The sequence below is a fragment of the Rousettus aegyptiacus genome, unplaced genomic scaffold (genome assembly GCF_014176215.1).
Source record: "Rousettus aegyptiacus isolate mRouAeg1 unplaced genomic scaffold, mRouAeg1.p scaffold_m13_p_2, whole genome shotgun sequence".
Lineage (NCBI taxonomy): Eukaryota > Metazoa > Chordata > Mammalia > Chiroptera > Pteropodidae > Rousettus > Rousettus aegyptiacus.
Genome location: NW_023416295.1, coordinates 10,004,440 through 10,032,397, shown reverse-complemented (window position 1 = coordinate 10,032,397; position 27,958 = coordinate 10,004,440). Strand labels below are relative to the sequence as shown.

The 27,958-nt window shown below is 37.1% G+C and overlaps 1 protein-coding gene and 1 pseudogene across 10 annotated transcripts in view; both read right to left on the bottom strand.

The window, feature by feature from the left end:
- The window catches only part of DOCK10 (dedicator of cytokinesis 10), a 229,013-nt gene that overhangs the window by 52,255 nt on the left and 148,800 nt on the right, over positions 1-27,958 (bottom strand). For all 10 annotated transcript variants that reach the window (XM_036237139.1, XM_036237140.1, XM_036237144.1 and 7 more), the window contains exons 12-25: positions 24,140-24,361; positions 23,810-23,932; positions 22,512-22,594; positions 17,585-17,707; positions 15,511-15,590; positions 13,559-13,746; positions 13,005-13,070; positions 11,193-11,285; positions 7,239-7,362; positions 6,933-7,054; positions 6,449-6,535; positions 3,770-3,862; positions 3,208-3,326; positions 1,214-1,283 (exon numbers count right to left, since the gene is read on the bottom strand). In XM_036237139.1, the coding sequence (XP_036093032.1) occupies positions 1,214-1,283; positions 3,208-3,326; positions 3,770-3,862; positions 6,449-6,535; positions 6,933-7,054; positions 7,239-7,362; positions 11,193-11,285; positions 13,005-13,070; positions 13,559-13,746; positions 15,511-15,590; positions 17,585-17,707; positions 22,512-22,594; positions 23,810-23,932; positions 24,140-24,361 (1,593 nt within the window). The remainder of the gene's footprint in view (positions 1-1,213; positions 1,284-3,207; positions 3,327-3,769; positions 3,863-6,448; positions 6,536-6,932; positions 7,055-7,238; positions 7,363-11,192; positions 11,286-13,004; positions 13,071-13,558; positions 13,747-15,510; positions 15,591-17,584; positions 17,708-22,511; positions 22,595-23,809; positions 23,933-24,139; positions 24,362-27,958) is intronic.
- LOC118613940 lies at positions 16,035-16,153 on the bottom strand (annotated as a pseudogene).

The window sequence follows — 27,958 nt, the reverse complement described above, 5'->3', positions numbered from 1 at the left end:
ATCTTATTGGATAAAATTATACCGGGGAAAGTGATGGTGAGGTAACTGACTATTTTTAGCATATGGGCTGTTTTAAGAAGGGCGCACACTTATACTTAGGTATGTGGGGAGTCAGTAAACATTTTTGGCAGGTAGAAAATATATAGGTATAATATTATAATGAAAGGTTTCTCACTGATGGTATCTTAGAGGAGCTCACTCTGGAATACAATTTCGTTATTTCCTTTTATAGAAAATTATATATATATATTATATATATATTCCATTCTTCTCTAGTCACCTTTCTAAACATTTAAAATATATAAGTATCCTTTTATAGAATATATATATACACGCATATATATATACACGTATATATATATTCTATTCTTTTCTAGTCACTTTTCTAAACATTTAAAATATATAGGTATAGGTGTCTGTCTAACCATATATATTAATGGAATATATCCTTTTAATTAAAGAGGTTGCAAAAAGATAATCTATGCATAGAAAAAAATAGAAATTTATGTCTTCTATGCATCATAAAGTAGTAGAAGGTATTCTTATTTATCTCTGGATAGGTTCCTTTTTTTTTATTCACGAAGGTGACGTTTAGGCAAGAACTAGAATGTGCAACATCATCGCAAGTTCACTGGCATTAATTCACAGGCCAACTGGAAATGAGAATATAAACTCGACAAGGACACTGGAAAAAGCAGTGCACACTGATGGAATGGGCTGGTGGTTCATGCCAGAGGATAAAGGACTTAACATACCAGAAGCAGGTACAAATATACAGTAACTGGGAAAATGAAATAATGCCTGAGAAAACAATAAAAAGAGCTAAGAAAACATTACAGAAGAAACATAGAGCATTCAACAAACCGACAGGAAAAAAATCTTCCTTAAATTTACCCAGGAATTTCATTTATTTGTAATGGCGACTTTTAAAGGACGATACTTTAATTTTCTCCTTTATCTCTTTCTTTGTTCTTTCTCCCCATATAAATACTCATTTGCACATATACATGTCATTTATACATTTATATAGTCAAACAATACATTTTAGCCCATCAGTGCAAAAAGTCAGAATTCTCTAAGGAGAACGTTTGATATTACTGCGTTGGGCACTAACCAGCTAAAGGGAGAAACTCTCCACTTATTGTAGACAGGAAATGAGACAAGCCACACAGCACGAGGGCACATGACCAACACCCAGGTGGTGATTTCATACCTTAATGTATGACTGGACGGAGTGGTCCAGCTGCTCCTCGTGGCACTTGGCCACAATGTCGGTCAGAACCCTGGAAAAAACAAAGCTGTTCAGCGCCCTTTCTGGAGAAGGCAGTAAAATACCATTTGGTTTGTCATTGACGTGTTTGCAAACTGGGTACTTAATAGTAAGTGAATGAATGAATGAATGAATCAGTTTCACACTTCCCCTTGTTCTCCTTGTCCCCCAATCCTAGGTATTTAATATCTATATTACCTGTTAGCCGTTCCTAATCTTGAAATCTCTAAACACTAAAATACAAGCAATGTCATATGGCTGCAGTATCACACTGGAGACTTTTTTGCTCAAGTTGCATTGCTATTACAGTCTGTGCGTTTGCTGACATTATCTTCGTGGAAAAGGGATCATTTAGTACCTGATTAAAACTTAAGATCTTTAACCTCAAATTAATTATCATATTTCATTTTTAAAAAGCTTCCTTCCAACCCAGAGGTACTGTATGTATATGGTTTGGGGAAAAATTAATTAGATTCAGACACAGGATTTTTTTGCCCCTCAGCCGGGGTAGGGTTTCTATAGCAGTGGTGGAGGACAGCTTGGTTTTTGTTTTCACATGAACACTTCCAGTTGCTCCATGGCTATATAGTGCTTAGGAGTAGCTCAGAATTTCAACAGATCTATCGGCTGAAATATTTAGGAGTCTTGTCAACATAGACCCCACATACTTATCTGGAAAGAGCACTCATTGAAGACACAGTTAGGGACTTTTAATCTGGGTCTCTAACTGCCTGGTTCAAGACACCTTAATCTTCCAGAGGTTCAGGGCTTAACTTGAAAAACGAGGCTAAAGATTCTCATTCTGAAAGAAGCTAAGAATATGCCTGAGGTAGGAAGGTACTGGAAACATTTCAATGGCAGGAGTAAATTTTTTTCCAGAATGCTGTGACTATTTTTTTTTTTTTACAAATGAACATTAGGAATACATGATTCAATAATTAACTTAAGACACTATCTTTATAAAAGGGAAATTGTGACTGCCAAAGTCACCAGGCAGATTAGTAATGCTGAAAGAATGTAGTATAGACAAACTTAAAGTACAGACAGTTGGAGAGAAGTTTAATATTTAAAAAAAGAAAAAAGATCTAATGGGAGTATGAAACGGCACAGCCACTCTGGAAAACAATTTGGCATTTTCTCAAAAACTACACATGCAACTCTCATATGACCCAGTAATTACACTGGGTGTTTATCTCAGAGAAATGAAAACTTATGTTTACCCGAAATCTACCCCAAACTGGAAACAACCCACATTCATTCAACAGGTAACCTGTAAACATACTGTGGTATGGAATGCTACTCAGAAATAAAAAGAAACAAACTATGGATGGACGCAACAACCTGAGTGAATTGCCAGAGAATTAGGCTACGGACTGATACTATCATACTGTATGGTTCCGTACACACACAGACACACAGACACACAGACACACAAACACACACACGCAATTGTTAAAATAACAACATTTTAGTGATGGAGAACAGATTAGTAGTTCCCAGGGATAAGGGGGAGGGCAGCTGAGAGGAAAGTCGTTGTAGCTTTGAAAGGGTCATATGAGGGATCCTTGTGGTGATGGAATGTTCTGTATCCTGATTCCATCAATGTCGATATCCTGGTAGAGCTAATTATTATAGTACAGTTTTACAGGACGTTGCCACTGGGGTAAACTGGGTAATGGGAAAATTGAGTCTCTGTGCATTATTTCTAACAACTGCATGTAAAGCTATATTATTTTAAAATAAACATTTTAATTAATAAATAAAATGTTCAGAAGTATAAAACTAATGTAAGAAGTCGGGAGTAAGAAATATTTTACTTTGAGATATGCGTTGAAATGAAATGCAAGCATACTCAGTTAGATGGCTGTTCAATTATAATCAAAGTTTTGTGTAATCACAGATGATAAAATCCCTTCCCAAGGCTGTGTTAGGGATACCTGGTCACAGTTGTACTTATTTCATCTTCCTCATTCTGTACCAAAACCTTGAAGAGCTGATTCAAGATTACAGGCAGGAAACTCATGATTGCGTGAATTTTTTCCACATTCAGTAAGTTCTGTAGTAAATGGACAGGAGGAAAAAAAGGCACAGATTAAACTCTAATGCACATTCCAATGATGTTTTTCAGAACTTGAACATGAACACTGTGCCTCCTCTACATCTGACTTTATTCTGCATTGCATTTACTGTGGTATGGGTATGGGGGGGGCGGGGAATGTGGCAACAATACTATATTTAATTAACTAATTTAAAATCAATTGGTTTTGATTTTTAAACATTTTTTTTAAATTTTGAAAACACCAATCTTTGTTATTTAGTCAATAAACAGAAAATATAAAGGAATTGTGAAATAAAATCATTTACTGGCTGAATCTCCCAGGCATTTAAAAATCTTCAGTGATAACTACGTCTTAGTTTGTTATTCAATGAAAATTATAAAGGTCTCTTTCATCCATTTGTCCCCCGGAGACCACTGAAGTTATCTGCATGTCACATTACCTTACAAGAGCGGATGAAATTCGAGGTGGGTGACTGAGACATATCTTTCTCTCTTTTTTGGCACTGCCGGAAAAACGCGCTCACATACGGATCCTGAAACAGCAAAACAAAACAAAACAAAAAAAGAAAAAAGAAAAGCGTTTATTTCTGATGACACGTAAACTGTATAACGATCGCAGTGAAGGGAGGAAACAATTTCTGTAGGACAGACGCCTCGGTGTGCGAACGCTCTAGGAGTCAGAGTGACAGACTTTCATTTTCACTAGACATCCCAGCCTCGAGTCGAGCTACAAAGCCTGCTCTCTCTCCGCGTCATCCTCGCAGGTTTATTTCCCTTCTTGACCTCACGATGATGGCTGGAGAATTGCTTCTTTTGGCTCTAGAAAATTACCCCCCCCCCCATTGCCTTCTTTCTTCTTCCTGTTCCCACTTCATCCACAGTCTTCTACCAGTGTTTCTTACACATGGGAATATGTACTCTTTAATATGCATTGGGACATATTCAGACTTCAAATGCCCGAGTTAGTCAAAAATTAGTCAAAGTCTACACTAACATCACGAGGTAATGCTGACTCTGATCCTTCGTTACGGGCTGGACTGTGTGTCCTCAGAATCTGTATGTTGGAGTCCTAATTCCTGGAACCTTAGATATGACTATATTTGGAGATGAGGTCTTCAAAGAGGTAATTAAAATGAGGTAGATAGGATGACCCTAATCCAACACGACTCATGTCCTTATAAAAGTAAATTTGGACACGAGGCACGTGCACACACAAGGAAACCACACGAGGAGGCCAAACGGAGGGGCCTCAGGAGATATCAACCCCACCAATAGCTAGAAGCTCAGATTTCTAGCCTCTAGAAATGTGAGAAAATAAATTTCTGTTGTTTAAACCATCCGGTCTGTGGTGTTCCGAGTGAACTAATACACCCTTTAATGATATTTCCTGAAGAGGGTGGCACCTTGGAAATTCTCTAAATTCTGTGCTGAAGTTTCGAATTATGCAATCAGGAAATGAAATACAGAATTTTACTAAGATGTACTCTCTCTGGTGTTTCTCTGGTATTTGTCAATTCTAGAAGGGCACCTGTAGTTCCCATTCTCCTCAGGGGTGTGTGTGTGTTTGTGTGTGTGTGTGTGTGTGTGTGTGTGTGTGTGTACGTACAGTACGTGTGATATTTGTAGTTTCACTTTATTTATGCACCTATTTGACAATTATTTATTGAAAGCCAATTACATGTCAGGCCCTTGGCAGGCAGGGAGGAAAACTCTCTCCCTTCCTGCGGTCCCTCCGTCACTCCAGGGAGACGGACAGGTGGCATCCCACAATTCCCCCACATGCCTATCCAATCATGATTAGGGAGATGCTCTGAAGGAAGGCAGGATGCCATGTGGTTGTACAACAAGATGACTCAGCGTGTCCGTGAGGTCGGGGAGCAGGGCTTTCTCTGAGGAAGTGACACTGGAGCCAAGAGCTCACGGATGGGTAAGAGCTGACCAGGCCCGTGAAGGTCAGGGAGGCAGAGAGGAAGAGATTGCTTTTACTGAGTGTCAAAGGACGGCTGAGTCTTGGAGGAACTAGGCAGAATGTGTCCCCCAGGGTGATAAGTGTGTGGGTGGCGGCAGTGGATACAGAGAAAGGTGAGTGTAGTGGTATGTCACAGAGAGACCTGAGCTATTTGGAGGAAGCCAGCTGCAAGCATGAAGAAGAGAACTCAGGGCATTATGAGATATGTAAAAGCAGGATTTGGTGGAGCGTGGCCGTTTTGGGGGACTTGACCAGGTCCTACAGCATCAGAGAAAAGATAGGTTTAAAGAGTCACAGGTGTAGGACTGGGGAAGAGGATTAAATTTGGCTTGAAATGGCAGATGTTACTGGGAGAAATTTTGATCCGATATATGTGTGGCACCTGGATTATTTCATTTTTCTTAGCAACCAAATATGTGCCAGAGATAAAGCAGCATTAAGCAAGAAGTGAAAAGCAGATATATATATATATATAATTTAATAAGGAGAAATACATAGTCTATGTACCTATAATAATTTGCTTTATACTTTGCAATTGGTATCATGGAAGTTCCCACACTGCAGCAGAATTAGCTGCCTTGCCACAGAAGGGATTGAGTGCGTGGTAATTTTATAATGATAATAATTATATCCGGATTGCATTTTGCAGTTCATGAGGTATTTTCACAGGTAGTTTCTCATTTCGATTCTCGTCATGATCTTAGGTGGAGAGATGTCATTGATGAGAAAATAAGGATTGCAGGGGCGAAATGACTTGTCCAAGGTCACTGAGCCAGAAATTGGCCGAGGCGGCTCTCAAATGCAGTTCTGCTTGACCCTACAGCCTTCCCATTCTTTATTTTTAATAGTTCACATTTTTTAACATGTGGGTGTTGTCAGTGGAAGCAAAACCACCTTCCAAGAAGACTGACCCATTGATAAACACACTTCTGATATTTCGGTCTGTGGTTTTAGAGCCCGGACTTTTACAGGTTAGGGCATTCTCTCTCTCCTGGGAGAGGATGTAATTATGCTGCAAACATTCTTCCTTTTCAATCACCTGCTCTTCCGACACCTTGTGAAATGGTGAGTCTCCTCTGTAAATACAGGAGACACCTCCTAATTCTAGGTGTTACAGAAGATGCTGACAGCTTGGGGGCGACGTGCTCACCTGAGTATTCACTGTTGATACAACGAATGTCGATACTTTGAAAAGTGGTTTGCCACCATCGACCCATTTAATGTCACTCCCACCATGCTGCAAAAAAAAAAAAAAAAGAAAGAAAAAAAAAGAGTTTGTTACTGTTACTGTGGCAATTTGAGAGAAAGCAAATAAATATGTCGTTTAGCTTATGTTAATTTGCCATTCTGAACCATTAATCTTACATTACTACAGAGATAGAAAATAAAAGATTCAAATACACTTGGAAATATTGATAAATGACACCGATGTGGTGTCAGCGGATCATTCTTAATACATAATTTCTACTGGCCATAAAGTAAATAAGATAGCTAAAAAATTGTAGGTGTACTTCATTCATAACTACAATGGATGCATACCCTAGGGTTGGGTTAATTTAAGTAGCAGGAAGAAGATAACCTCATGCCATTTAGCTCATGTATGTTTTCCTCTTAAATTATAGATCATTCAATACCTTTCCACTTGCAGAATCTTGAAAGCTTAAATAATTAGGAGGCAGGCTTGTAGCTATTGGGATATTGTACTCTTGAGAAGCTATCTGATCATGTTTCAGCAGAGGAAGCCAAGCATATCCAACTGTACAAAGGAAAAACAGAGAGAAAACTTATACAAACCACCATGGTAAGGAGTAAAAATAAAGCGAGTTATCGTTTATGAATTATCACCAAAAATTTTAATAAATCAGAGCTTTTAAAATACTCTCCAATTCAAGCCAAACAGATGACGTGCAAAGCTGTCTCAGATTGCTCCCTGCCAGTACCTGAGGTTTCCAGAACTTCCTTCTTTTTGGCATTAGCTTTTGCATTTATGTCACAAGTGACATGATAAAAAGAAAACAGAATATGGTGTTTCTCGTGGAGTTGTGTTGGTAGCTCAATTTTCACCTGCAAGGAAAGAGGTAATAGCTGGATTGAAATTGAAATCATTTGCCCAGGGTCAGGACAAGACAAAGCATAGGCACCTTGGCCTTTTAAAAAATTCTTTAACTGAAATTGAGGTCCACGTTCAATGGTCAGTATTAGAAGTACTGACTTAACTATTAATAAATCTCTATCCTGCTAGCAGTAATAGGTTAACATGTTGATACTTTTACTTCTTTATTGTGGTGAATGATGATAATTTAGAATACCTGGTATGTCTCATTAGATAATTTATGGTACTGTAGTATGGATTAAACACACACACACACACACACACACACACACACACACACGTGGATATAACTGTAGAATATAAATAAGGCATGGATTGAGGACCTGTCATTAAGGGACATAAACTGAGTGAACAGTAAGTCCTTGCCTCCCAAAGAGTGTTGCGTGAGCATCACTTGGGAGCTCATTAGAAATGCAGAACCTCAGACACCACCCCAGACATACGGAATCAGAATCTTCATTTTAATAAGATCCCCAGATAATTCATAGGCTCACTGCTGAGAAACATGATGTAACTTAAGCACAGAATTTATCTCTTGAAAAAAATAACAAAAAAGATATGTAGCATATATTGGATAAAATATATATGTTGTGTTAACTAAGTAATGAGGCATTTTATGAAGAGGTCTTGCTGCAGCTATATCATTAATGCTTCTGAATGAACAAAACATAAAATTGATAAAGGTTAAGCCTATATTTAATGAGCATACTCAATGTTCCTGGAAAGAAGGATTTTGAAACCGTCTACATTTTATTGTGCTTGGCAGTTTTCAAACCTCTGCCACATACGTTGTCATTTAATTCCCCCGAGAGCATTGTGAAGGAGGGCCATACAGAGGTAGGAGCCGAGGCGAGAGAGGTTGGGAGGAGGCTTTGAGCCACTAGGATCACGGGCACTCAGTAACAGGACCTTCCAGGGCAACGCCCCACCTCTTCCGATCACCACCAGTTTCCACTGGAATCCCAGGGTCTCGTGTAGAGAAACTGCATTCCACTCAATATCAGCACCTCCTAGCTTCCAGAATAGTCAAATCAAGCACTAAGGTGATAGAGAGCCATGCAAATTATCAACTGGCTTATTTATTAGGCTGTCCGTGCATCTATCTAGCTGGCTAATTTATTTCCACATTGTTCAGGAAAGGATTTAGTACACTGGTTTTCAAAGTGTTGTTTCTGGAACAGTAGCACCAGCATCACCTGGGGATGTGTTAGAAATACAAATTCTTAGGCCCCATCCCAGATATATGGAATCCGAAGATCTGGGGTAGCATCTAGTAACCTGCTTTATAACACTCTTGGATTCTCATGCATGATAAAGTTTGAGAAGTCCCAAATTAGAATGGGTTGCAAGCTTTTCCATATTCTTTATATACCAGCATGCTAACCTGGTAAAAAGCCAATGTGTAGTTCAAAATATACGACGATTGACAATGCAATAGAATGAAATTCTTTTTTTTTTTTTACCCAAAGTAATGAGCACATGAAAATGCAGCAAGTTCTCGACACTTCTAGTTAACTAAATATTAATGTAAACATTCTTCGCTTAACGAATACCACGAGTATTCATATTATAACTGTGCCTTGGAAGAATTTACGCCCATTTTTAAAATTAATACAATCGCTTTTCACAATAATAAAGAAGAAAATAAAGCCTTAATTTTGAATCTGCATTTGCAGAGTTCACCAGGCTATTTGTTACCTACGTGTGCTCCTGTGGAAAAGCTCATGGCTTTTGTAAGGATTCAGAGAAGCACATGAGAGTGAGGTTAACAGTGAGATTTATAATTTTATATGTCTACAGAGAATGTACCTTTTAGGTGGGCTCTGCCAAGGGGTCAAACAATACAGTAAATATTCTATAATGTAGTAATAGCTCTTTTTCTGAATTTTTTTAAAGCTTCTATCATGACTTTATAGGAAAAAAATTTTAAGAGTATTAAATGAACGTGGAGGAAGGAGATTAGGTTAGGCTGGTCTGTGGTTCATTGGTGTTCCTTTAATTAGTTTTAAAATGATTGATGTGTGTAATGAAGTGGGGCGGAGTAACAGCCCCCCAAAGATATCTTTTGTGTCCTAATACCCAGAATCTGTGAATATGTTACTTTACATGGTTAAAAGGGACTTTGAGGATATAATTAAATTAAGGATCTTGTGATGAGATTATGTAGGATTAGCTCGTGGGTCCAATGTAATCACAAAGGTTCTTATCAGAGCAGGAGGGTCAGAGTCACTGGAAATTCGAGGGAAGCAAAGGTCAGACTGATGAAGTCGGTAGAAGGGGTCATGATTCGAGGAATGTTAGCAGCCTCTAAAAATGGACAAGGCAAAGCAAGGATTCTCCCTTAAAATCTCCGGGAGTGCAGGCCTGCTGACACCTTGCCTTCGGCTCTGTGAGACCTGTTTCACAATTCCGACCACCAGAACTGTAAAATAATGGATGTGTGTTGTTTAAGCCATGAAGCTGTGGGAATTTCTCATATGAGTAGTAGAAACTAATACTAGAAAAATGTGATTTTAAAATCCCGGACATCATATCAGTAGAGTGCATGATTAGTTCTGGCCTTTGCCTCATGGCTAGAAATGAGACATTATCACTGAAATGTTTGTAAATCACTGCTGACCCAGTGAGTTTTTTACATGTGATACAGAGAGATGTGAAAGAAACTTCGGGCTCTGGAGTCACACAACCTGGTTTGAATTCTGATTCTTGCTCATTAGTTATATACCCTTGGCGGAGATACTTCTTTGAGTCCCATTTCTTTATCCCTAAAATTGGAAGATGTGATGGTTAATTTTATGTGCCAACTTGACTGGGCCACAGGATGCACAGATAATTGGTAAAACATTATTTCTGGGTGTGTCTAGGAGGGTGTTTCTAGAAGAGATTAGCCCTTCTGGTGTGGGGGGCCATCAACCCATCTGCTGAGGACCCAAATAGAACCAAAAGCAGAGAAAGGCCGAATTTCCTCTCTGCCCGACTGCCTGACCTGGAGGGTAGATCTCCTGGCTTTGCTGCTCCTGGCTCTCAGGCCTTCCTGAGCCCCCAGCTGCAAGTGGTAAGACTTCTCAGCCTCCGTAATGATGTGAGGTGATAGCTTATTTATTATCATCTATCATCTATCTATCTATCTATCTATCTATCTATCTATCTATCTATCTATCATCTATCTATCAATCATCTATCTATCTATTATCTATCATCTCCCCTATTGGCTCTGATTTTCTGGAGAACCCTGTGGGGATTAAGTGAGATGATACATATACGGAGTACAGCATGGTGCCTGGCACATAATAAGAGAGTCCTGAGAGTTGGCAAGAGCAGGTCTTATTCCATGCCACGTTTAGAGATGAGGGAGTCCAAGGTCACTCAAGTTCACATTGGTTAAAAGAACAGTGCCGGCTCATACTCTATCTATTCCTTTGTCCTTCCCATCAAGACATGAAATGCTGCTATTGAGTGGTAAAAGCCACCTAGTGCAATCTTTATTGTATTGATCAGAGAAATAAAAGAAACAAAATTAGTTTCTCTTGAAAAAAATACAACCAAAAAAAATCATATTTTCCAGGGTAATTCAGTGCTGAAATATTTAAATTTGCAACATACTATACTTCTGGAATAACCATCATTAATGTAGTTTCTGACTCTTGGTTAAACAAATGTCTGTTGAGGCATGTCCTTAGTCTGAGCTGTGGTCAGAAGTGACTGTTTGTCCCTGTGCGGTATCTGGCCCACTTGCCCATCTGTGAGGAGCTGCTGGGGACCGGGGGGTCCTGGCCCTTACCTCGTCTGAGAAATCCGGGTTCTGAGAATGGTGCAGAACTGCTGTGTAGGCGGCTGAGGTGAAGAGGGGTCCTCCAGGCTTCTCATAAATACACTGTTTAAAAAGTTATGAATGGAATAATTATGAATGTCTGAAATTAACCCTGAGCACAGAAAAGAGGCCATAACTCTTTAGTAACCAATACTGGGATGATGATGAATTTTGTGATAAGTTGCCAGATTTAGCTGACATCTCATTCACCTTAAGCTTCTTTGACTTGCTGTCTTGTATTTATTATACAGTGCAGTGCTACTGAAAAAAAAAACAACTTGAAGGCTTTAACTCATCGTGTAGATATTACATCATCACTGAATACTTGAATCAGTTTCCTACCTAACTTCATTACTAGGACGTAAGAGTTCATTCGTTCCATTCTGAGTCTTGCAGGATGGCCCCCTGAAGGGACCAGTGGTATCCAGCTCTGATCTAGAGTCTGAGGTGGTCAGTTGGGTGATCACAAAGGTTGGTTAGACCCCGGTCTATGATAAGCCAGCCTTCAACCAAGAATGCTGAGCTAGCAGGTTAAATCAGAAAGGTTCCAGGCTCCACTATACTGAATTACTATTCTATCCCAGTTATCTACTCAGGCTAGGGGATGTGACATGGCACTTCTTAGTCATGCAGCTTAAAAGCTCCCTGAGCCCACAGCTCAGGGTCCTCTTCCGGTGCCTGCTGTATCTGTGCGATGCTTTAGAATGCAATGAAACGGATGCATACACCTGCAATTGTTCCTCTTAGCTAGAATTTTCTTCCTGAACACTGCTCTAACAGGTCTGGCGTGTTTGCTTGGCAACTGCTTTTCACTTTATTTTTTCTCTCCTGATGCTAATGCTATTGTGGAACTTGGAATCTGTGGATGCCGAGAGTGGCTCAAGACTATTTTAAAGAACTCTTTTTCTCTCCGCTGCATGATTCATTCAATCACTCAAATTGATTATCATTCTTCTGAATAATGCTACGAACCTTCTTAACACAGAGAACACAATAGGTATCTGAGAGAGTGCTTTAAGAGATTATCTCAGATAATTGTGGGGATTAGTTAGAATTTTGTTTCATCTTTTACTTTACTATCTCGTTCCTCCGATTCACCAAACTGGGAATATCTGGCCACAGGCCCACTAAAAATAATTTTCCTTTCTGTTCTATAGGTTATTTTATGTTGTTTGAAGCCCCTAAAATAAAAACAGTACATATCAAATATGACCCCTGAAAAATGTCATCTAGTTGCAGCTTTATCGGTTAAAAAAAACAGCACAGTTCATACAAAACCTCTTCGTTTTATTGATCTTATTAAAACATGTGATCGACAGCTGGGATGGATTTCCCAAGCCATTCCCAGGTCGTTGGGCAGTTAGCCATACGCATCTTCCCTCCACGCGAGCATCCCACAGGCCCGCCGCGTGAGCCATTCGGCCCGTGTGCAGCAGACCCCCTCCGCAGGCCACACCAAGGCCAGCTGGGAAGTGGCATTTTAAATCAAGCATGCTCAATTGAGAGGCAGGCTAATCTTCGAAAAGGGCAAAGTCTTCCAGAGGGGAATCTTTGCATTTATTTTACACTAGAATGATTTCCTTTTTTCCAAATCATGAAAAGCTAAGCAGAGCCATGAGACTGGAATTTCTAATAGGTCTGGTTAATGATGGCTATTAAGTCAGGTACCTTTTCGGAAATTAAAAACAAATGTATTGAATTGTGCCCCTTTCCACCATGCTCTAAGAAAAAGCCCCACAGTGGTGGAAAGAACCTGCCTGACCCCTTTATGCTGGGGCTTACCTTCATGGGCTTGGCACCTTCGTCGTCGGAATTTTTGAATTCAATGCACACGGTTATATTTCGTGCCTGAAATTATAGCAAGGAAAAGTGAAAATTGTAATTGCCTGTTATATAACACCAAGAAACAATCCAAGTGCCTAAAATAAGTAGTTTCTAATTAAATCTAAAAAATGTACAATACCCAATACTTTCTTGTGACATTATAAATAGTGCTCAGAAATAGCAGAAGGATTTGGAGAGATTATTTAAAAGGGAAGAAAAACCTCATATTGAAAGGGAGCAGGTGTACTTTTTTCAGACTATCTTAAGAAACTAAAAAAAAAAAAAAATCTAGAACAAACTATTTAGGGCTGAATCAGAAAGGTCATTAATATATCATATTACTGTGCATCCTTAAATACTTTTAAGGGGAAACTCATCACTCTTTCTTATTAAGCATTTTCTTCAAATAGCTTTATTTTCCTAAGTGTCGACAAATAGTAATTTGTATTTAAACTTTCAAGAAACCATCTTAAGGTGGAGAGAGAGGATGTCATCTCAGAAACATATCACACCTTGTTGAAGCATTTCTGGCTATCATACTTGAGGTGCTTGGGGTAAATGTAAATTTGATTTTTGTACACTCTATAAGGACGGCAGTACTTTGTTGAGTCGTAAACAAATTCTTCCACCTCCACTGTGGGTTCTGGTTGAGCTGTCACATTGAAAGGCTTGACGGGGATAAAGGACGATGTTACACAGTCTTTAAAAATCAGAAAATAAGAGTTCATCATTTAACATGATTGTTTTCAAGTGAACAACACTTAACATATTTTAAAATTAACCCACTCGCAATAGAAACTTTATACTTTTGTACCAATTTATGTTAAATTATGCTAGCATGAAAAATTTATAGGAGATAGGCATGAAAGATAATTAAGTTATATATTTACTGTCAAAATTAATGTCTCAGGAACTGGTAAATCTTTTGGATGGGTTTATAAGTATTTTCTTTTTGTATTAAGTTTGATATCAAAAGTAAAGTTTAGCTAATGATCCTTTGAGTATATTAACTGGGTATTATAAGATAAGGATTAACCCACTGACCTTTACTAGAACACTATAAAGTAATACCATTATTGATATATGACAGAAGGGAACTTTGTCTAATGGGGCTATGACCAATAGTAGCAAACAGATTAATAGTAAATTTTCCCCATGGAATGATTTCACAACATAGGCCTGAAAACACTCTGTGTTATTTATTTCACTTTTCTCTTCAGTTTTTACAAACTTTAAAAATCTACCTGGTAGGAATAATGTTAAGGGGCGAAAAACACCATTAGGAATTTATAAACTAAACCTTCTGTTGCTGAATAGTTTGGAGGCTGGAGTCGTGGTACTGAAGGAGAGCAAGATGCTCTACCTTCCTTTGCTCTACCTGGAGTCTTCCTGTGTTCAAAAAAGCCAAATTAGTAGCTGACTATGCTTGGGAGTCAGATTACAGGTTTTTTTTTTTTTTAAGTCAATTATAATATTTTTATTATTTGTTTGGATTTCTCTAATGTCCTGCAGTCTTTACAAATAGAATATTTTAGCTTTCCTTTTTCTTATTTTTCTTTTGCATACGTAATAAAAGCCTCATCCCTCATATCAGGGAGAGGAAATAGCTTAGCGTATCCTCTGCTTTTTTATACCAATCGATATAAAAGTGATTTGGAGCCATGGCTAAGTTAGTATCCTCATTTTATTTCATATTAAAATGATTTGTGGAAAATTATGAGGATGAGAAACTTAACAGTGCTAATGCTAATTCAAATATCCTGTGGTAATAATCTTAATCCTGTTTTTAGTTAATTTTAGAATGCTTGTATTCATTCTTTGCATCACCGAGAAAGTCACTAAAAGGCATAATGAGAAGTAACAAAAACAAAACAAACCAATCTTGTAACTTAAGAAATAAATTCTGAAACTCTTATTTATAAGGTAATAAAAGCTCTTTCTGAAATTCAAATTTATTTTCATTGCCATAAATAGGACTTATAACCACAGTCAGGTGGCTACGCATGCAGAGTAACCCTTTGGCAGTACACTATGGCAGGACCAGCCCTGCATTTTGAGTCAGAGGAACCGGATAGAATATTAATTCTCCTTTTAGGAGTTATTGGTTTATCAAACTATCTGAACCCAACTTTGCTCATTTGCAACTCTTTAGGATTTTGAGTATTACATAACATAATTTAACACCTCGCTGGGTACATAGTGCAAACCAGGTATATATTAGGTTATTCTGACTATAGTTCTTGTCCAATACTACTTAAAATCTTAACGAAGAAATGAGAAGCCCCAAATTTCTATAGGATGATGATTTTCATTTATCTCAAACTTTGAAAAACACATTTCAAACAAACCTTTGTAACCAACCAACTATCCAACCAACCAACCAACCAACCAACTAACCAACTGAAAAAAAAAACCCACTAAATATTCAAAACCCTACAAGCAAACCATGACTTTGTTATCATACTTGGATGCTCCAGAGGAATGTTCTCAACAGTGATATCGAGGCTTCCTGGAATGGTCTGCATTTTGCTTATTCTGTCGGCCCTGTGGAAGTATGCCAGCACAGTAACACACACACACACACACACACGCACACACGCACACATGCACACACACACACACACACACACACGCAGAATTAGTCTGGTTGTCAAGAACAGTGAACCATAATTCTGAGATAAGACTAAACAGTAGGACCCTAACCAATCTTGTGAATAACTTTATTTAGCTAGTTTTATCTCAAAAACAAAAATTTATGTGATACTGCTAATCAAAATAAAAAAAATAAGGAGGGGTCAAGTTACAGATATTCTGAAGAATGTTTTAATTTATTTGCACTTACTTCCAATAACATTTACATAAATGGCCAAACAGGGTAATAGTAAGAATATGGTTTTTTTGTTGTTGTTGTTAACAAAAAGTACCAGTACTTGTACTGGTTTAAATGATTGACTTTCACAAGAAGTTTTAAGAAGTTTTTTTCTTTTATGCCTACAGTACCTGGTCCTCCTAGGTGGTCTCCCATTCAAGTACTAACAAGGCCTGACCCCACTTAGCTTCCAAGATCAGACAGGATCAGGCTTGTTCAGGGTAGCATGGCCATAGGCAGAATTTTAAGAAGTTTTGAGAGCAAGGCTTGTTTTTGCTACGAGTGCTACACGGGCAGTCTGCCTTTTTCCTTTTCACTAAGAATCAAAGAGGACAACGAATCTTTCTCTGATCTTGGCTCTTCTTCCTTCTTTCACCCTCGCGAATGTGTGCGGAAACCCCTTTCCCGCCTCTCCCTGCCCTCCACTCTGAACCTTGAATCTTGCATTTCTTTCCCTCCCTCTCTACTAAAACCTTCTTGCCCATCTTCCCTTACAGTAAAGTGAAAGTGGCTGATAACAGTTTCAAGCATTACCTCTCTCAGGGACTCTACTTTGAAAGGTGGAATAATTATAGTGGGGGTCAGAGCCGGCTCTTCTCAGCTTGTGAGAGCAGATTGTTAAGTTTTCAGTTATTTTGATTGTCAATTGTTAAATACAACCATTATTAAAAATAAAATTATATAACCTTATCATTAAACAAATTACATTAAACCTCAAGATAATAAGTAACACTCAAAATTAATCCGAGTGCACAAGAATCCTGTGTATATTAGGGAACTAACAGTTTAAGATTAGTTGCTTGTCACGAAAGATCTTTTCATCATCAGATAGTAAATGTACGCTGATTCATTTTTAAAATGTGGCTTTTATATTTTTCTTTTCTTAGCATTAATTTCTATCATTTCCTCCAAAAGCATTTGAATGACAGAAATATTATGAATTACTGTATTCACAGCAATTAATAACTCTGTAGGGTTTTAAAACATAGTTTGAAAAGTCCTCAACACTCCCTCTATTTAGAGGCGTCCCCTTCCTTTGAACTTAGGCAAGGCGACAGCTTGACAGTATCTTATTGCAGAAGTGGCACTGTGGCATTTTCTTGGCCCCAGTCTTAAGAAATTGGGAGTGAGCATTCTCTGTCCCTTGGAACCCAATCACGAGAAAACCATAGTATCTCATGGAAAGTGTCTCATGGAGAAGAACCAAAGTCCCTAGCCCACAGCGCCAGTTGAGTTCCTACTCAATTTGACAGTCATCAAATGAACCACCTTGAAGGTGGATCCGCTGGCTCCAGTTGACCCCCGCCAGCTGATGCTCTGTGCAGAAGACACAGACTCTCCTCATCTAGCCCATGCTCAAATTATGAACTCAAGAGTGGAATAAACGATGTTGTTATTTTAAGCCACTATGTTTTGGGGTGATTTGTTACATAGCAATAGATAACTAACATAGTTTAATGCTTCACTTTCTTTCCTTATAATTTTGGCAAATCTATTCTTGTGGATGTCATTTGGGCACATGTGAAGTCATCTGCAAAGCATCTGCTTCCTGGAGGCATTTGGATACTTGCAAATCCAGTGATCAGGTATTGTTTATGCATAAATGACATGTCAATAATAGCAATGTAGCTGATTCATGTTCATTTCAAGAGTATAAAAAAAGTCTTACCTCCTATAATCTGACACTAGTTTAAGTAGGTCCTCAGTTGAAATCTTGCTACTTTCATGTCTATACAATGGTGAAAATCTTGAGTCTCTGTCCACGTTTCCCTGGTTGTCTTTAAATACTGATCTAAAAGAAAATATTTATTCAGGTTAGTATTAGGATATTGTTTACAGCGTTGTGTTATAAAAAAGTTATTAGAATGATTTAATTTCCCATTTATAAAAACTTCCATTATAAATAAACTTATAAAATAAAAAGAAAAGAAAACTTCTTAGGTGGATTTTTCATTTACACAACATATTTTTTATCTTTAATTTCTTATTTTTACCTTGATGTGTATAGTGACAACAGCCCATATATCAAATATATTTATTTATGATTTAGTGCTATGTCAAAACATTGGAGTATTAGGGGAGAGGAAAGGAATAGGGACACGTTATTCCTTTTTCATTATTTCCTGAGCAAGCCAAGGCCACTTCCGTTTGGGTGGCACCATTAGAATTTACAAGTAGTAGAAAAGGGATAAGATTGTATATATAGGTAGAGAGGGCCAAACTCTTGAACAATTGTCATGGAGATAAATGTGCCCAAATCTTAAATTCTAGGACAGAGATAAGTAAAATGAAGAACATCTAAGTCAAAATTTTGTATTAAATAATGAAAATGCCACAAGCCTAGGGCATTAATTTTCTTCCTTGATCCATTTCCTTGGAACTGTATAGATTTAGTTAAAATACATAAATTGTTTTTGTTCAAATAATAATATCAGGCAATGCTTGCTGACAAGCTAGTATACACAGCATGCTTAACGTCACTTTTCCTTCCTCATAATTCATCATACTCTGTGCTTATTAAAGAAAATTAGATCCGTGTGTAATTGATTTTTCTTTAACATTAGAGAAATGCTGAGTTTTTATTTCTTCTAACTTAAGGACCTCAACTAGACTATTTTATTACTCTTTGAATTAGTCAAAGATTTCAATACTCAGGCTGAAATGGCCATTTAAATGGATATCTGATCTTAGAGCTTTAATGTCAAATAATATAGAAAATGCAGAAGGGATTTTTCAGAATGTTATTTTTAGACTCCTTCAATTTTTCTTCTCATTTTTCTCTCAGTACTAAGTGAAGGAATAAAAAAGGCCCCTTATCAAATAACACTGGGGAAGCAGAACGAAAATATTTAACTTGAAGATTATTTTTATTTAAATATGATACAGGGCTTTTATTTGAGTGTATGACATGTTGAAACCAATACGATGTTAACTGAGTTTGAGAAGTAGTGGTTTTGATTAACTAGTCGCTTCAAATATATTGACAGACCCGAGTGGTAAAATTCGTTTTTGCTCTTATCCACTGCTCTGTCTTGGAAATAGTTTGCTTATACTGGACATGTTTTGAAGAGAATGAGGAGCACAGCACCATAAAGTTCTGCTCCCAGTGCATACACTCCTTCCCTGAGTAATAAAACATGCTAACTGGCAAGAAAACACAGAGCTGTCTCATTTATACAGATGCTTTCAGGATGGTTGGGACGCTTTGCCTAATTTCAACTGCCACAGTTGAGCAACAATCAGTATATGTTGACGGTCTCAGAATCATGAGATTTGGGATATGAAGGAAGAAAATGCGGCATTTAACCTAAAGGAAAAGAAGCTTGGATGTTCCTGAGAGCTTCCTCCATAAGCTGCATGAATAGCCATATTGTATAAAAAGAATTGGGCCTATTATTTTGTGGTTATGGACGACAAAACATAAAAGTGATTGTCAAACAGTTTAAAAGTATTTTTGAAAAGTGAATTATCTAATCATTAGAGCTACAGAAAGACAAAAGAAACCACCACCATGGGATGTATCGAGTTTTTGTCACTGGAAGGATGCAAAGGAAATTGAAGGACCATTTGTTGGGGATGTTGTTGTTGCACTGTGTGCCTTCTATAGATGTAGAAATACAAGGATAAAATTTTTATTTCGATCTCATTCAGTTTTAAAGAAAATCCAGTGTTATGTACTGGTCCATTTTGAATGTCAAATGAGACAGACTAAAAGAAATTAAAAAGCGTCTTGGCATGGATTTTGGCATATATGATTCTGGGGCTGATATGCATGGAGTGAGTTCCATTTAACAACAGCATGATCCATTTGTAAGGGATTGGCTTTTTCTCAAATCAATGAGCGTAAAGCACTCTATAAACCTATGTAGCCATCTGAATGTGTTTTCTTTACCCATCCCAAGCAATTTTTTTTTTTTGCTATAAAATGGTACCACAGCTATTGTCAAAAATATGAACACACACCAAATTAATTTCAGATAAAATGCTCACAGTGATGAGCACCGTGTGTTGTAGTGGGTGGGATGATTGGCTCTGGGTAAAAATATGGTCATAAGCTAAATTGCGAATTCTATGCTTTTAAGCAGCAGTGGATTCTAAGGACCAAGGTGTTTTAGAGTACACTCAAAATTGTATTATGAAACAAACTGCAATCTAGAAACATAATAGAAATTAAAAGTGGCCAGAAAATCAGCAGTATCAATAGGGTATTGAACTATGTCAGGAAGCCAGCTTATGAGATGAATAATAAGGAGCCTTTCTTTGATTTGGTCCACATCTATTTGAAGCTGTTTCCATATTGTGAAAGAGGAATTAAAATTTTCCTTGGTTGTATCTTACACTTTTGTGTGTGTGTGTGTGTGTGTGTGTGTGTGTGTGTGGTTAGATAACACAAGTGGTCTAACATAAAATCTTCAGAACGGCACTGCTAACCATTTTCTTCTCATTTGCTAGAGATGTTTATGTGAACCTAAGTCATCTATTTATACATACAAATTGGTGGCGTACGCTGTTTCCTAACTTACAAGCAAGTCACTAATCAGGCATTATGTAGCATAAGCTTGTGGTTTTGTTGGCTTTCCTGTTCTAGACATAATTACTTTAATAGTCAGCAATATTATCAGCCTCCCTAGAAATTTCATTTGTCTTTCTTCCAATATATTTTACTGGACAACTTCAAAATAGCATTGTTATTTCTTCTCTTTACTGCTCTATAATGGGGAGTTCTTTTACTTATTTCTCTCACATTATTCTTCATTGTCCAAAATTTATGAGAATGAAGAACTCATTGAGATAAACATGATCTCCACAGGTGACTTAAGAATAATCATATTGGAAAAATGATTTTTAATAATAGCTATATCTTTTATTGGGTATGTATCTGTGCTCATTAATCCCCGCAACAGTAAATTATTATGATTATTTTTTGGTCATTAAAAAAAAAAAACTGAGATAAAGACAGATCATAAGTACTTGCCTAAGTTTACTTGTCTAGTAAACAGAGTTGGGATTTCAAATCCAGCTTTGGCCCTAAAATGCCTACTTCTAAAACCTCAGAACAATGCTGGATCCTTAAAAAGAAAATACATTTACCACTGCAATTTTGCTATATAGGAATATTTTACTTTAGCTAAGAGATATCTTACTTTTGCTGTCCTAATACCTTTTCTTTGTGGAAACTTATCAATACTTATCAATACAAAGAGTTTGACCAGTGAACGACAGCTTTCCCTCGAAGCTTATGAGAAATAAAAACAAATTCATCATCAAGTTTTTAGTACATTTCACTAATGTCTTAGTGAGATGGAGAATATCTTGGCATTAACTGTCCCTGTAGGGAGAGAGAGAAAGGAGAGAGAAAGCGATATCTATGATGTACTTTATGCCAAGTGCTTTTGCTCCTGAGTGTGTACTTCCTGTCCACAAGACAGGTGTTGTGGTCAGCTTCATTCTGTAGATGGGGACTCTAAGAACTTGAGAGGAAACTTCCCCAAGGTTACGATCTGTAAGTGGTGGCCTGATTTGGACCATTGCTGTCAGACTTGGGCCTGGTCCTCTACTCTATTACAATAGGGCTGCCTTAGGGCAATGAAATTCCTAGAGACCACGTGAATGGATCTTGCAGACTTCCATGTTTCTTTTCCCTGCACTTACCTGTTCCCAATTTTAAATAACAACCTCAACATTATAACACACACTGTGGTTATAGTCATCACTGGGAACTGTGAGACCTAACATGGTACAAGTAACAGGTTCTTTCCTTCTGGATTTTAAAGTTAATGCCATTGGGACAATGTCACTAACACTCAAATGAATGCTTAAATGGCTGTTTCATTCTGGAGTACTGATTAGCCTCATTTTGTATATTTCCGACCTTTTTTTTTCTGTATATTTATCCAGGCTAATTCCTCTTTTAAAAATTTTTTTTAGTTAATAAAGACACTAAGAGATTGGGGAGGATAATAATAATTGATGTTGGAAAAAATCCCAAAAGCAGCTTTTGTCCTTTATGTAGAGGTTATTTTTCCAGGAGGATGATTTCACTGTCAATGTCCACATAACTCAGCATTTCTATCAGGTAGTCAACTGGCAGTGACAAATTTGGCTCTGCTAATCAGTAGTTAAATCAAAGAGCGTTTTAGTGATCAATATGATGGCTTCATGTAGACATTCATATTTGAGCTGTGCTCTACGTGTAGATGAAAACATGCAGCTGCATAGAGAAATGTTGTGTGTCCACCTGAATTTTATGCACGCCAAACTCTCAGGATTGATATATTGTCAAGTATTTGCTAAACCAAACAAACATAATAAATAAGTTATAACTTCGATTCACTCTTACCAAGAACCCGCTGACTACCTGGTCCTGCACGTGTCATGCACATGTCATGGCTCCAGTCTACTATGAGCTGTCTTGCTAAATTGTCTTGCGTAACACTTGTTTCTGGGGAGCTCAAGGTGTTTATAAAGATAAACACGTTAGCATTCTTTGAAGTGCTGGTGTATTCAAAATAATGGGGAACACAAAAGTGTTCAAAATGGAAGCTTCTAATGCAGACTGTAAATGCATTCCGTTCTGTTGCCTGCCGTTGACCTACCTCATCGCCCAAGCAAACGGCATGCGGTATTTCCCCAGCTTGCTGCAGAACTGTCTGTTGGATTTGAGTATCTTTTGTGCATACTAGAAAAAATAAATAAATAAAAATATTGTTTAGAATATCTCTTCACAAACGTTTGTGTAAAATAGGAATCAATACTTTTCCGTGTTATTTTGTATTGAAATTCAGTGGAATTCTGCCTTCCTGGTCCATAATTCACCTCATCAATGATATCCTCTGTGTTTAAATTACTATACAACATTTTTATTTTTCTTTAGTTTGGAAATTTCAAATGCAGAAAATACTCTTGTCTTGGAATACCAACTTTTCCCCTTTATTTCTGACTTCAAAAGACCTTACAATATTGAATGGAAAATGTTATCAAATTTACATTCACAGTCTGTCCTGTATTTCCTTTTACTCATGTTGGCAGAGGTCAGGAAGATTGTTGTGTGCAGAGTTACCCAGTAAATATGCTGGGTTTTGTGAACCATGTGGTCTCCATACTCTAATACTGTAGCAGGAAAGCAGCCATAGACAATCCATAAATAAATGAGTGTGATTGTGTTTCAATAAAACTTTATTTACAAAAACAGGTGACAGGCTGGATTTGACCCACAAATGGTAGTTGCCAAACCTTGAATCTCAGAAATATGTTAAATACTACCGTAAATTGTCACCCATGCTCAGTTTCAATTGTTATACATTATTTTCCCAATACAATTCATTCATGTAGAAAATACAGACTTTCATAGTTATTTTCTATTAAAATTATAGTTATTTTCTATTAAATAGTATCATTCGATTATTAAAGAAAATATAACAGACAAAAAGAGAAGAAATTTCCTGTAGTTTTGCCATTCAAAGAACTTTCAATATTTCCTTTACTCTTCTTTCTTCACTTAGGTATTATTATAATTTGATATTCAATTATCTATTTTACTTTTTCATTGAGTTCATCATCCACATTATACTAATGTGTCAGTACATTGTATTCACTTGTTTTGGGTCAGATTAATCCTAACTTTTCATTATTGTTAACACTTAGATCCTTGGGTTTAAGGCCTTATTCATATTTAAATTTATTTCTACTAATAGATTATCAAAAGTCAGAAATTGCTGGGTCAAAAAAAACATAAACCAAGAATATATACTTTAAAGTTTTCCTGGTGAGTATTTATTTCATGAATAAGTGAATCTTTTGAGATCGACATTTATCAAACTTGATGATTCATCGAGGCAATGTAATTTATTTCTTAAAAGCAAGTGAAATTATGAATAAAATGATTACGCATTACCTTGTTGGAGTCTGGATTCTTAATGTAAGGTTCAGCACCGCTTGCAATGTTTCCCATTAGTACTTTTTCGATTTTAGCCACCAAAACAATTTCTGAATGTGGATTGCTTACAGAAAATATAGCCTAAGTAAAAGAAAAAATTCAGGGTTGATAAACTAGTTAGCATCTAGGAAACCACATGAAAGATATTTACAAAATTCCATTTGTTTTTTTTTTTAAGAACAGCTTTAAGGAAATTTTTACTTGGAATATTGCTCATCTTATGTATCGTATGGGTAAGAACAATGGAAGAGCATTTTCCATCACATCACGAGTAAACAAAAGTGCAACCTGCTTTGGAAATTTCAGCCATTCCTCTGGAAACCCCTTGACTTGAGGTTCTTCTGATTGTCTTGGGGTGACCGTGTTGCTGTTTCCATTTTCCAAAGCCACGGGAGCCCCTGAGAGCATCTGCCTGACAGCAGTGTGGTTCAGATCCACGTGGAAGTCGGCAGAAATCTTCCTGCTGTTTCTGAGGTCATAAAGTGCCACACTCACAAAAAAAGGCTCAATCTGCAAGAAGAAGGAAGAACTGATGGTTTTGACAAAAACAAAAAATAGAAGAAAAAAACCCAAACAGCTAAAAGTTTTTAAATACTGCCAGAATATCACAAAAACTGATGAAGAAAGATTCAAGAAAAAAGGCATTTCAACTAGAAAAACATCGAATGCAATAGAGATTAAATAAAACAAGAACTGAAATCAATAAATACATGTATATGTAATTACCTAGACATTGCACATATGTATGTATATATGTATATGAATGATTATGTACATTTTATATATAATTACATACATGTAATTAACTACAGGCTTCTAAGGATGAAATATGCCTACAAAAACCCAACATTTCACTTTGTTTCTACTACTTAATTTTAAGGCGATGTCTATTATCTGCCAGTATTCTGTGGACAAGCAGGTTATTCACAATAAACTGGTTATGACCCAGTTCATTGTACAGACTAGCTCGCACTGTGGATTTTGCTGAATTTTTAATAGGTACCTCATGTTCTTTGAAATGTAGTTATAAGGCTAGCTTATAACAAGGGTTTTAGTTTAATTCTTAATATTAGCAATACTTCCTTGCTGTTAGAAATAGAACGATGCATATAAAATACAATTCAATAAGTTATTTTTAAAAAATAAGACAGAAAGTAAAAATTTTACATTTTACTAATTTAATTTAGCTTAAAAAACTCTTGGTCTGTGGTAATGGTAGTCTGCCAAGAGTTAAAAAATGCAAAAATTACATGAAAATAACTCAGGCAAGAACTCAAAACATGTTGAAGGTCAAAGGAAAAAAATCCTTATTATTTTTCCTGAATTGTTGCATTTTGATTTTCATTTCTGCTTAGTGAATGAAAATAAATTACCTACTTTGATAATCCATCAGAAATTAAAGCTCATATGGTGATTCATTTATTTCTCCCAATCCATCTTTTTGACTTAAATGTCAAATCTTACTTTTTGAATCACTAGCTTTTCAATAAGGATTTGTTTAATAAAGCACCTTCAAAGCCTAACAAAGGAAGTTATGTTTTTTTATGTTTAGAATTCTGCACTTTTCTTAAAAAAAAATTCAAGAACACGAAATTTTAAATGTTGTTCTGCTGTGAAGCAGCTTTATTAGTTCAGAGTTTTGGAATCAATTCTCATTTTCAGAGAAATATTTTATATGATAAAACCGTCAACCTGAATTTGATTTTCAATGACTGACTAAAAAATTACACGTTGTCAAATATTTTTTCCTCATCATGAAAAAGTTTTTTGGGGGTGTTTTTTTTTCAGAAGCCCATTCATTAAATGAAGTAGTTGGCACTTTAGCAACTTGAAGAAATATTTCAATTAATTTAAAAACATGTTCATTGACTTAGAAACAATAAGTTTACAAATAGCAACATTAACAAAAGAGTGTCATTAAATAAATACACAAAGATCTTTAGAAACAACGCCATTATATAACAAATTGCCGTTGAGTTAAGGTGAGGCTGTTTTAGTTGTTTTTTATATCATTACTTATAAGCACAGTGTAATTATATTTTAAAAAGCAGTTTCCCTGGATTTTAACATTTTTGTCAACTGCAAAATAAATGAAAAACAGTACAGACATACAAAGCTCTCCAAATCAACTTTTCCCTCTGGCCTGACAGATATGAAAAGGACGTGCAAGCTTCTTGCTGAACCTCTGCCTGTTTTCTTGCTTGGGAAATTGGCCCCCATGCACACATTGAGCTTCTGCATATGGGTTTTAGTACAAAGAACGGAACTCATGTGGAAGGAGTCAGATATGCCCCTGGCCTTGGAAAGAAGAGCCCATTATTTTGGAATTTCATTTTCTAAATTAGGTTTTTAAATTACACTTACGGATGTGCCTGGTCAAAGACATCATTTATTTTTATTTAATAAGATGATTAAGTGACATAGCGATGCGGGTTAAATTTTCCTGATATTTCCGAATGTTTCAAGAACCGTTTTTGGCTTTTTTTTTTTTCCCTTTAAAATCCTGAGTATGTCCTGATTGCTACTCCTAAAGCTTTCACCGCACCGAGGTTTCTCCTGCCGCAGTCACCCGCGCGCTCCACGTCACCACATCTGCTGGGTTCCCCTCCTGCTTCTTGTTAGTCGGCTTCTCAACATCGCTCCTCCCGGCGGACACTTTTCTCTCTTGGCACCGTGACCTACTCTTTCCTTCTTTATCTGCACTTCAGTGGTCATTTCTTCTTAGTCTTTTTTTGGTCACCTCCCTATTCACTGTTTAAATATTTGGTTTCTGGCCCTTTCTCTACGTACATAGAAATTCCGAGATGATTCTGTCCGGGTCACTCCCTGCCTGGATCAAACTTCCAAGTTTGGCTCTCCATTCATGGCCAGTCCCCTGAGTTCCAAACTTGTACTTGAATCTGCTCAATGGACATTTCTATTTGCATATCTAGTAGGTCTATCTGGCTTAACGTGTTCATAAAGGAAGTTTTTTGGCCCATATCCTACAAATCTGCTCTCCCTGTAGTCTTCTCCTTAGTAAATGGCACCATAATGCATAGGAATGTTCAAAGAAAAAAAAAACCAAGAAATCATCTTTGAGATTTTCCTTCCTCTCATCCTCTATATCCAATATATCAAAAAACAAATCTGTCATTTCAATTTATAAAACTTAGTCAAATCCATCCATCTCTGCTTCCTTGCCAGCCCTAGTCCACATGAGGCCGTGAACTACAGCAGCGGCTTCCTAACTGCTCTCCCTGGTCAACTCTCGTTTCCTCCAATACATTCTTCCAATGGATGTTTTAAAAATACAAATCAGAACGCACCATTGTGAAGTACTCTAAACCCTTGAATAATCTCCACCAAGGCTTAGGATAAATCTGAACACTTCACTGTAGCTAAGACCCTAGCTAATCTTACCTCATACTGTTTCTCCCTCCTCATCTTGGTCTGCCCTCCCCAGTTCCTAGAACTAACTAACTGGCCAAGACTTCCTGTCTCGGGGCATTTACATTTTGCCCTTTCTTATGCCTAGAATGTTTTCCCCTGACCCGACTTTTTATCCTTTCAACCTTCACATCTCTGTTCAAATGTCACCTCGTCAGAGAGGTCTCCCATGACCACCTTATCTCAAGTAATCCATCTCCCAGTTCTTCTGTGTCACGTTTCTCTCTATTAATTTATTTTAAAGGCCTTTGCACAATGTGCAATTACCTTGTTAATTAATTTGTTTTATTTTAATTTACTCGCTGTTCTTTTCAAAAAGAATCTAGTCTTCAAGAGGCCAGGGAACTTGCTTATCTTGTTCTCTGCTCTTTCCTCAATGCTTAGAACAGGTTTGGCTCCCAGGGGCGCACTAAATAATTATTTGTTGGAGGATGAGTAAAGTCGATGTAAATTACTTTCTCTCTTACATGCCCACTGCACAGTTACAGTTACAGAATATGAGGAAGATTCTGACTGGTGACACATTTAGAGTTTAGCTTCCTTGTCAACAAGACTCTCACATGTCACATGGAAAATATCAAGGCCTTGCATTCGTATCTACAAATTTCAAAGCATTTTCCCACATATTAGAATAATAGTTAATAATGAATGATTACTATGCACTAAGCACTATTTAAG